The sequence below is a fragment of the Gavialis gangeticus genome, unplaced genomic scaffold, assembly GCF_001723915.1.
Source record: "Gavialis gangeticus isolate Ggan-Ray unplaced genomic scaffold, GavGan_comp1, whole genome shotgun sequence".
NCBI classification, from domain to species: domain Eukaryota; kingdom Metazoa; phylum Chordata; order Crocodylia; family Gavialidae; genus Gavialis; species Gavialis gangeticus.
Genome location: NW_017729032.1, coordinates 1,089,947 through 1,101,323, shown reverse-complemented (window position 1 = coordinate 1,101,323; position 11,377 = coordinate 1,089,947). Strand labels below are relative to the sequence as shown.

The following is an 11,377-nucleotide window of genomic DNA, read 5'->3' as shown; positions in this document are numbered from 1 at the left end:
AAAAAAAAAAAAAAAATCAGCAGAACCTAATATAGGCAGTGATAACACCACGAAGGTAAGAATAGCATGTGCTAAAAGTTATAGTGACTGCTGAATACAGAAGTGGAGTAGTTTAGTAGCAGAACACAGCTCATGAGAGGAAAGAAATGGGATGAGATATAATGCACTTTCCTGAGAGCAATGCTGGACATGTGCTGATAACTAAGCCACAGAGAGATCTGACTGGTACACGGCCAGCACTGGACTACGGCAGCCCCATGACATCTGTTCTGTCCTGCTGGGCAGCAGGGACTTCTGGTGCGGTCTGGGGACAGTGGAAGCACGCCCAGATCATACAGTTCTGAAATAGTCCATTCTCTTGGGGCCTGTCAGAGGCCCAGAGACACGAGGATTCATAACCCATTGTTTAAAAAAACAACAACAAAGCAAAACCAAAAAAACCTATCTTTTAACTATCTTTGGATGTAGGTGTAAACATTCTCACCATCTTAGCAAATTCCCAGGCCTCTTGGGCATACACATCAGCTCTTGATGACGCCTTCTGGCAGAGAGATCCAAAGGATAAGGAGTTGCTGTAAAGACACACTTCCTTCATTCGTGTCAGTGGTGTTTGTTTTTGATTTTAACAAACATCCTCTTGTTCTTATGTTATGTGAGCTGGGGTCAAGGCATTGTTAGCCAGGGAGATCCGGCTAAAGACCAAACTTCCAGAGGAGATCAGGCACATTCATGCTGTGTCCATCTGCACTCCTTTTCAACGTGGCCTTTCTACCACAAGCAGGATGCTGAAAACATCGACATGTTCCAATCTAGCCAGAAAAAAGTCCCAAGCAACCAACCCTTCCTCCAACAAAAACAGCCCCAAACAAAATTTGAAACAAATCAAGTAAAAGAAAAAAAAAAAAAAAAAAGGAACTTGCAATAAAAAGCAAATTACTTTATTTTACAACATCCTACATCAAAAATAGATTTTATTCCAAAAAGGAGCAATGTCAAAGACCCTTAAATTCCACAAAGATCTTTGCTACTGCAATCGATACGATGTAGAAGACTATCAGTTACTACAGTGAGGGGCAGTAATACATGCCTCTAAGAGAGACACGATGGCCGGGTCCAGACGAATGCAGCAGTGCGCTATGTAGTCCCACAGACATGTCTGCAGCGCCACACACTGCACATGCAGCTGTTCTCCCTGCTGCAAGGAGGCAGTGCAGGGAGGTAGGCTGACCCCTGGGTATCCATGGGTCACAAAAACCTGAAGAGAAAAAAAAAAAAAACCGAGTGGCACATGTAGGGTCAGCGTGTGCCTCTCAAAACCGGAGCCTGGCCAGCCAGAGCCATGCTCCACTGCCAGCCAGGCTCCATGCAGCAGGATCACCATTGCTGCAGCCCCGGGAGGCCCCCAGGTAAGGCTGCTAGGGCCTCCCCTATCCCACCCAGGGTAACTTGCCATGCGCCAGAGCATGTGTGGCACGGGCATTCCCCAGGGACAGCAGTGGCACAAGGTGCACCGCCACTACTTGTCCCCGGAGAACTAAACATCCATGCATGTGTGGATGCGGCCTATGAAGTTAGGTGAACGGGGATACCGGATGCACCTTCTCTGCACCATTCATTATTTCTTACCTCCAGAACACCTCACCTTTTCTTCTGAAGGCCAAAAACATACCATACTGATCCCTTTCTGCAAGAGGAGGGCATTGTAGTACTGATCACAATGTTCTCCTACTCCCTTCATCACCCTCCATTTGTAGTTGCTTCTCCTTGGAAATCATTTCATATGACAGGTTATTTTAGCGCAGTTGCTGTCATGGACAATGACAAAACTATACAATAAAGCTAATGGATCTCTAAGCAGCAAAGTCATTTATGAGACTCTCCACTGGGCCTCAGCTCAAAGCTGCTGTTCAGCGTGGTGCGGGTAATCTAAACACAACTCACTTGACTCTAAATATTTAAAGTGGATGGTAAATCTCAGAACGATAATGAATTTGATATTTAGTCACTAGGTTCTATTGGTTTAAGCAAACAGTGCTCCAGCAGGCATCAGACAACTTGTCAAATGAGCTTTTAATTATTACAGGAGAAAAACAGCCACACTGGAATTCATACCAAAGGAAATCTGGGATCATCCATCTCGGCGGCATGACACTAACGGAATAAACATTTAATGAAAAGGAAGAAAATCCTGCCACTCTAACACTCCCAGGTGCCATATCCCATTTAGAAACCTTGTCCTTTTATGGGTAGACCGGACCTCTGATTAGCTTAGGCAAGCAGCCTTCCCATTTCTGTCCATCTGAGCCTGAGGCTTTTTGTGGTTTGGTTTTGTTTTTTATTGGACCAACTGCATAGTTGGGGGAGATGTTAGACAAGTTCTCAGGCACAGAGAAGGGCATTTGATGCCTGAAAGCTTGTCTAAAGTCTCTCCTAGCTGTCCAGCTAGTTTAATAAAAAGAATCCTCAAAAAACCCCAAACCCTTGCATATTTCTTGCTTATTTGCAAGGCACTCTTGCAAAATTCTTGCATATTTCCTGGACCATCGCAGCTATAACAGCACTCCAGCCCTCACAACAGACTCAAACAGCTGCCCGACTAAAGCAAAAGATACTGTCCACCTTCGATTCCCAGCGAGGATAATCGGAGCTGAGAGCAGCACTGGAACAAGATGCCTGTCATAACGCCGCTCCCCCCAGATCTACTTTGGCTCCCGAAGCTAGACCTGGAACCAGAGCATTTTGAGAAGCACTCGCTCTTCATGAGATCCGCTCCTCCTAACAACTCCCCCAAGTCAGTGTGTGCATAGATGTGGTAGTGAAGAGGCCTGTGGAGCTTAGCTGACAGCCCTGCACACCTTATGTATTTTTGCAGTTGCTTGAACCGAATGACACGAGGTGCCCATCTGCCCTGGCAAAGGGAATCAGAGAGGCACCTATACCAATTACATCTCCAAAAATCCCAGAAGCTATGGGAGGTCCGGCCTTGCTGATGCTGGATAGACCACCCTAAGACTGGTGAGTTGGGGGACAGTCTTTCTCTGAGGTCATTGCTGGTCAACAGCACCCTGTGCTTCAAAGGCATCAAGGGAAGAGACAAATCCAATTTTTTAATTGCTGGTGGTGATTAAAACTCCTACAGCCCGTGTAACAAGAGCTGGGCTGCTGCCATTAGTGGCAAAGATAGCATTCTCACTTGGCTAATTACACACTGCTGCCCTAAATTCCCAGGCTGCATCACTTGAACACAGCATTTTTTATGCCCTATCAATCCTTGGGGCAAGGGTGATTTTCAGCCCTGATGATGGTACACAGGTTAACAAATTAAATGAGATAGTTGGCACCTGTTGTATTCCACTCCAGAGGTGGCTGGAGTGGCCCCCAAGTGTTTTGCGGCCCTTTGGGATGAAGGGTGGGATGTAGGAAATGGAAGCTCGGATGCCGGGTCTTCCTCTTACATGTCCAAACCACTGCATCTTTCTTCTTCTTATGCTTTCAAGAAGTCTTCTGAAACACCACATTTCAAAGGTCTCAAATTTGCTTTTCCAGTGCCCTAGTGAGTGTCCAGGTCTCGCAGCCATACAAAGTTGTTGAAATGACAACAGCATATAGTAAGTAGAGTTTTGTTGTCAGTGTGATACTGCTGTTTTCACTACAGCATGATGCTAACACCACCAAGGTTGCAGGTTTGATCTCTGTAAGGGACACAGAGAGAACTGGGCTGATTTAGTCTGGAGAAGAGGAGACTGAATAGCAGCCTTCAACTTCCTGCAGGGGGGTTTGAAAGAGGATGGAGCTGGACTGTTCTCAGTGGTGGTGGATGACAGAACAAGGAGCAATGGGCTCAAGCTGCAGCAAGGGAAGTTGAGGTTGGATATTAGGGAAAACTCTCTCACGAGGAGGACAGTAAAGCACTGGAACGGGCTCCCCAGAGAGGTGGTGGAGTCTCCATCCTTGGAGGCTTTAATACCCGGCTAGACAAAGTCTTGGCTGGGATGATGTAGTTGGGACTGGTCCTACTTTGAGCAGGGAATTGGACTAGATGTGACCTCCTGAGCTCCCTTCAACCCTCATTTTCTGTGACTCTAGGACACAAGACCTCTCAGGCAGGGGGTTGGACTTAATCCCTTGAGGTCCCTTCCACCCCTACCTCTCTATGATTTTTTATGTTTAAGGGTTTCTCTTTTCTCCCTTGTTTCTCAACCTGAAGTACAAGGCCTTTATTCACAGCAGCAGGAGAGCAAATTAGTTTTGAAAAACTGAGTCCTGTACTCAGGAGGGGGTTGGTTCATGGTTTGATGCACAGCTTGTCTGCGCCTTTAACAACAGAGTAGGCAAGCATGCGTCTAGGATGGCTTTCTAGGATTCTCTGAAGAACTTCAGTCCCCACAAAATCCTAAAAGCTCTACCCAACATCCAGCACATTAGGCAAGAGATGTAGGTGACCACACGCCTACTGGAGCTATGCATCAGATCTCAGAGTTTCACTAGTGAACAAACTTCTGGCTTCACATCCAGCCAAGGATGTCCTGTCTTGTGAGCAAGCAAAATATTCTCTCTGCATATATGCTGTGATCTCTACTTGCAGGATCAGGATTTTATCTACCATTTCTGATGGCTTTGCCATGGATGACTCGACAGTGTGCCTTTTACAGTCCATCTGTTTTGAAACCCTCCAAATCACCAGCTACCCTGGGCCTCAGCGAGTAAAAGCAAGAGTCTTGCACCTCTGGGCTGCAGTCTATCAGCCAACAGTTTAATGTACCCAATGGGATATACCTGTCAAGAGAAGACGCTTTCACTTGATCAGAATTTGTTTCAACTCTCTCTATCCAGAGGTAAGCAGTTTAAAAGGAGACCAAGGACTTCCTCAGTGTAGCTAAGAATGGCCAGCTGTTCAAGGCACCCTGCAGTTTTGTAATCCATTCCGTCAGGATCTAATTCTGCATGAAGAGCTCTCTGACAAATCGCAGAGTTAAATGAAGACAACCCCCTGAATCAGCTAATTGAGGCGCAAATATTAGGCTGAAGAACAGGGTTAGTCCTTTACAGCAATTATTAATAATTCATTGGGTGTTTACCCAGTGGCCACCCACCACCACAAGTTCTGTACCGCAGGCTTTCAGACCATATCCCATTCAGTTCCTAGTCTTGGCTGCCTTTCCACTTGTGCTGTCAGAACAGAAAGAGCTCAGATTTAAAAGCTTTGTTAAGAAAATACTGCTACGGTCATTATAACAGGATGGGGTATCACCGCTGATGAAGACAGACTTCAATGCTTACAGGAAGAGCAGCTTTTCCTTTGCACTTAAGGTTGTCTGACGAAAGCTGCGTTTTCTCCACTGGATGCCAGAACCCTTTGGCACCTAGTACTTTTCCCTGAGATAGTAACATGCCCTGTATTCAACTCGCCTCTACGGCTTCTTTTCAATAAACAAAAAGGACTGAGCTCTTCAAGCCTTTCACTGTGAGGCATATTTTCAGCCTTTGATCAAGAGCCCCAGAATTATTCAGAGCTCCGCATCTCTTACAGTGGGGATGCCAAAACGATCAAATGGATGCAGCTAAGCACCATCCCTCCCCCCCAGTACCGTCATACAGAGGTCAAACCACCTCCATACCCTTTCCATGCAGGCAAGAGTCCCTCTTGCTACAGCATTGCACAGGGGGCTGATGTGTTGCTTGGTGGCATCCGCCAAAGCCTTTTTTGGAGTCCCTTGTTTCCGGGACACAGTCCCCTATTTTGTAGGTGTGACCCTGAGCAAGATGCACCCAGAGATGTGCTGGTAGGGAGTAGAACAAAGATTAAAGAACTGTCCTTTATCCTACATTAGCCCACTGCCCAGGGAAGCAGCTGGCTCGGTGCTACCAGATGCATGAAAAAGAAAAGAAATACAAAAAAAAGGAAAACAAAGTGGAAGGGAGAGACAAGAGGGAAAACGTGACAGCTACCACACAACCCCATCAGATTTACCTTCCTTCATTCAAAACACAGCTCCCAGAGCCCCACCAGCAGCGCTGAGGGGGTAGGACAAGGCAGGGGCCCCCACCCAGACCCCATGAGGCAGTGCTCTGCGAGGAGGACTCAGTTCCTGGTTTCCATTCAGTCTAACAGGTCTTCTCAACCAGCCTGCCCTGGTCTGTTCCTCATGGAAGATCAGTCTAATTTGTACCTGTCCCATTGATGAGAGAGCTGGGTCAACTAGAGAACATCTCCCCTGCCCGGTCACAAGGCAGCTCCATTCCACAAGGGAGAAAATAACCAATTTGCTATGAGGCTACAGACTGACCTCAGTGTTGTGCCCTGTGGACTGTGCTGTTGTTCCAGCTAGTAGAAAGGTGGAACTACACACCTGGACATGCCTTTGGGAGCTGCACCTACATATTCAACAGGATGGCATCTCTTAATGCCTGCCTGTTTCGTGCAACTTACCTCAGTGACCTTTGGTAGGGCCAGGTATGGGTTCACCTATGCACATCTCAGCTCTGCATCTGCACTGAGTACATTTCCCCTCCCACTTATAGGGCAGGGGATCTTCAGCATTACTCACAGAGAGGAGGCCCAAACAGCACCGTGTCCAGAGCCTTCAGCTGCAGCTTCTGCCTGTGGCTCCGGTCAGTCATCTTCAATACTGTTCCCATCATGGTGGCATTGTTGATTGCTAGCCTTCAGGGAAGAAAAGGCAAGCAGTTACATACTGGTCTGGAAAAAGTAACTCTAGGGCGAGAGCTCTGTGGGGAGAAACAACAAATCGAGCCAGGGCACTGTCCCCTCAGGTGTCAGTGAACAGAAGGCCACTACAAGACTCAATGCCTTTGAGGCAGAACGGGTATTGAAAAATAGCTTCCTGGGCATCCAGGAGGACATTGATTCAAGCGGCAGACAAATACAAATAAAGTTTTCATTCCATTTAACCTGGAAACCAAAGGTCACCTCCCCCAATGCACCCATCTCTCCCCATGGGGCCGCACTGTCCATCGGTTGCTTTCTCGGACCCATATGGCTGTTCTCTGACCCCTGTCCTGTGCACTGCCCAGAAAGAGCACATCACCCAGAGGGGGGAAACCATCATCAGGCCAGGGCGCGCAGGCCCGGAGAGCAGTGGTTCCAGGTAAAACTTATCTTGCCACAAAAGCCTTGTTTTATTGCTGGTTATGCCTCCTCCTCCTCCAAGCCCCTTGTCAGAGAAAATAACAAATTCGGGCCAAAGGGCAGCACTGAGCTCCTGCCAAGCTGCTAGGGCCTCCCCAAATTAAAAGAGTAAGCTGTCCTGTTATGCAAAGAGATTCAGCCACTCTTGCTTATTATTAGGGTTATCACAGAAATCATAGAGCAGCTGGACTGAAAGGGACTTGCAGAGGTCATCTCTACTCCAACCCCTGCCTGAGGTAGGATCAGTCCTGTCCAAACCAGCCCAGATGCTTCTACAGTTTAATCTCTTAGGAACAATACACAGTTCACCCTGACACTGGACCAGACATCACATCTGAACCTGCTGCAGGGAAAGCAGGGGGACCACAGCAGATAATATCCTGCTTCTGTAAAGGGTTGGCAATAGGTGCTCAAAAGATCCCGGGTAGATCGTTACGTAGAAACCCAAACCAGGATCAGGGTGTATTTCTGCAGATCACTGAAGATGCACATGACGGCAGATCATCCTTGCCTAGAAGAGCTTACACTTTAAAAGCAGTGGTGCTTAATTGTTTTAGACTTAAGGCCCCCACCCCTCAGAAAATGCAGACTCTTAGTTTTCACTTGGTTTTTTTTGACTGCCAAAAAATAACAGAGCAATTCTTCTGCTGCAAAGATCTCAGAAAGACCACAACAGGGCAGAATGTTTTTCACACTATGAATTTCTATTTGAAATCTGAGTTTAATCTTGTGAATCACGTTTGCAAACCGAATGGAGCTCATGCTGCGTGACATGGAACAGCACCGTTGAAAGGATCTCAACGCACCCCAGGGTGCTGTGGTACTGTGCGTGAGAATCACTGCTTTAAAGGGACTGGGCCAGAGAAGAGTTGGGGGAGGCTGCGGGGAGGATTATACACATGTGACAGCTGGAGAGCCAACACAGACTCAGGGACTAGCCCACAGTCAAGGAGGTGGCGGGTCAGGAACTGGACCCAAGCCAGCTTGGTCCTAACCCGGGGCTGTATCCACAAGACTGCACTTTCTGCGTCCACAGAGATGCATCCCCTAAGCCCATGCAACAGGGTTCAAATGGTAGCTAAGCAAGGCAAGGCTTGTGTTGGCCCTCTGCACAGAGGCAAACAACCAACCCCACCACGAAATCCTGCAACGTCCATTGCTCTCATGCACATACAGCCAACAGAGAAGTAAGAAAATGGAGCTGGCACTGACCTGGGCATGGCGTGTCCACTAAGCTGCAGCTTCCTGAAGGTATCTTCGTACTGCGGTAGCTCTACATAAGTGATAAGCCATTGCACCACCTCGTCAACCGTCCAGTTATACACTGTAGGGAGGTCAAAGACAAGCTGCTTAACGTTTTTAGTGTACAACAAGCCTCCAATCTGCTGGAAGCCCTGGCGCATTGGCTGGCATCACACCAGATGCACCCCTGCCTTCTGCCCCTAATGAAGATAAAGTCTCTGCAGGGTTAAAACCCCCAGTGCTAAATGGCTGCACACATCAGGCCCCTCTGGGAAGATGCCAGCTCTGAGCTTTCACTCTTTTTTCACTATAGAAAAATATTAGAGCAATTCTTCTGCTGCAAAGCCCACAGCTGGGCTGAATAGTTCTCTGTGGATTCCTTCTGGAAATCTGTGGGTGAATCACATGTAGGCATTTGTGCTAATATTGTGCATCCTGTGTCACCCTTAAAAGGATCTTGCAACACCCTGGTTGAGAATCACCGCACAAAGCAGACCCATTCTCTGGAAAATACATGGCAAATCTGGTAGCTTTTCCAGGAGAGAGAAGTAAGTAACCAGATAAAACCCTGGAGAATGTCATGTAGGGAGTCATCCTGACTAGGTGACTGCAGGTGTTTTCTTCAATCTCTAACTTCTTTGATGGTGTGAGAGCTGTGCATGGTCTGTCCTGCATACATCACCAAGAACAAATGGCTTCTCACCCCTGCCAGCAAACAGTTCAAGGGCTGGGTGGAGGTGATAAAGCCCACTGAAAGTTTCTTTGTAAAACACCTCAAGGTAAAGCCCACGAGCTCTGTTGTCAAGGAGTTACAAGCAAAATCCATTCTGATTTCCAGCTTTTATTTGTGCACCACTTCAATGTGTGAGCCCGTTGGGAACAAGCTTCTCTTGTCATTCAAGGAAAGGAACTGTGGCCCGGGGGACTTAAAGCCAGCCTTGCTTATAGAGGGCTTTACAACGGGTGCCCCCACCAACTCCTGGGTCTGTGCCCAGCTGAAAAGCCCTTGCTCTGAATCTGGAGATATCCAGGGAGTGTGGCAACCGCTCAAGGGCAAAGGCCAAGGACATGTAATGTGCCCGCAGACAGTGACCATCAATTTATTTAGCTGAGGAGGGCTTCCCTCTGCCTTCATGTCCCAGGCTGCTAATGCCTCCCTGCCCGATGCATGTTTGCATGCAGGTTTCCTCAGAAGCTGCCTGCCTTTGTCTTTCCTTGTAGCATTAAGGACCGGGAAGTTTCTTTGATAAATAGCCTGGCCGCCTCCAGAAATGCTGGAGCATGACAGGGAACTCATGCTGACCAGCTGCCTGGTATGTGCACACTGCTTAGGGGAGAAGGCGGGGCAAGGGTTTGCACAGCAAGCCCAAGCCAGGTTTTCCTACTGGAGGGGTGGCGGCATAAAACTGCAGCTTTTACTCCAAAATCCTGTTCTGTGATTCTTATTTTATTGACAGACATAATCTTTCTTCTGGCCAGTTCTGCAGAGGCGTAGTTAGCTGCGGTTGCCTGAAGTCAAGTATAAGGCAGGGCAGATTTGCACTTTACGGACTAACCAAGTAGTATATACAGCGCTAGCTTTCCTGAGCTGAAGCATCTGATGAAGGGAGCTTCAGTTGACGAAAGCTTGTTTTATATACACATCTATTTGGGTTAGTCTGTAACGTGCAAATCTATCCTGGCTTCTAGTTCAAAACAGCCAACACTATTCTGGGATACTGAACAAGAGCCTGCCCATCAACACCAAGAACAAACATCCCAATGACAAAGCTAATTTTCAGTGACAATCTGAGGGACAGAAAACACAGTAATTTCAACCTCTGAGGCAGTAACTATGGGGATGGCAAACAGAAAAAAATGTATTTCACTCACAAACTGAGCAGCCTGTCACTGACTGACACCTAAGGCAGGCTCCCACAGTGCCATTTCACATCACTTTTCAGGTGACAACTGCAGCAGGAAAGCACCGCCTCCTCTCTGCCCCTAATTCTGCTAAGTCTTCCATGAATGCACCACTGAATTCAGCTGGAGTCCGTGCTCGGAGAGATTAGACTCTGTTTGCACGCTAATCATATAACATGTTATTAAGTAAGGCACTTGGAATGGAGAGGCAGAAACAACAAAGCGCTTGCTAAGCGATGTGGAAACAACACAGCAAGTGGAAAAATCCTGTAGCAGAAGCATATGAAGAAATGTTCCTTAGATGCGCTCCAGGAACAGCAAGCAAGCAAAGCAACCAAGCAATTAACGGACCTCTAAATGTCTCGGGATGCCCATAATGGCTCTAGGGCTTATCTAATGGACATTAGATGGACTTTAGGCAATGCTGTTCATAAACATCGGAACAACAGAATAAATATTTCCAACATCGGGCTTTCCTCGAACGCACACAAGACAAAACAGGACCCATCAGCGTCCTTCCAACTTTAAAGTGGTTTGGAAAAGTTTAAGCCATGCAATTTTTATGTGGTTGCAAGTCTAATCCTGGAAAAAAGGGATTTCAGAATCTGGCATGATATCACTTCATTTTTAAATAGACACATAGTCAGCTGCTGTCTTATTTAGTCCTGCTTTTTCTGTTTACTGGCAGTGATCAGAAACTAGATTTTTCATTGACTTTTGAAAAAAATTTAAATGGCCTAAAACATCCCACACAAGCAGGGATTCCTAAGTTTTGGGTAGAAGAACAAGCAAGGTGGCATTTAGCTTTAACCCCCTCTAAATGTCTGCAGGTCCCCAAGCTGCCTGGATGGAGTCTGGAAGCCACGGGCAGAGGAGCCAGGGAAACATCAGGAACCCACCCAGTATCTGTTGAAAGTTCAATCAAATGCTTCGGGATCTGCTGATGGAGGCACCCTCCACTGGAAAATTCCCCAATACTACCGGTATTTTTGACACACATCACTGCCTCGTAGCACTTCTCAGGGAAAACAGGAGCACAGGGAGTAGGTAAGGATTCTGGCCCCACTGAAGACAATTTTAGAC

The 11,377-nt window shown here is 47.2% G+C and overlaps 1 protein-coding gene across 3 annotated transcripts in view; it reads right to left on the bottom strand.

Annotated features, from left to right (window-relative positions):
* The window catches only part of STIM1 (stromal interaction molecule 1), a 175,465-nt gene that overhangs the window by 65,002 nt on the left and 99,086 nt on the right, over positions 1-11,377 (bottom strand). For all 3 annotated transcript variants that reach the window (XM_019524620.1, XM_019524621.1, XM_019524622.1), the window contains exons 5-6: positions 8,363-8,474; positions 6,549-6,664 (exon numbers count right to left, since the gene is read on the bottom strand). In XM_019524620.1, coding sequence (XP_019380165.1) covers positions 6,549-6,664; positions 8,363-8,474 — 228 coding nt within the window. The remainder of the gene's footprint in view (positions 1-6,548; positions 6,665-8,362; positions 8,475-11,377) is intronic.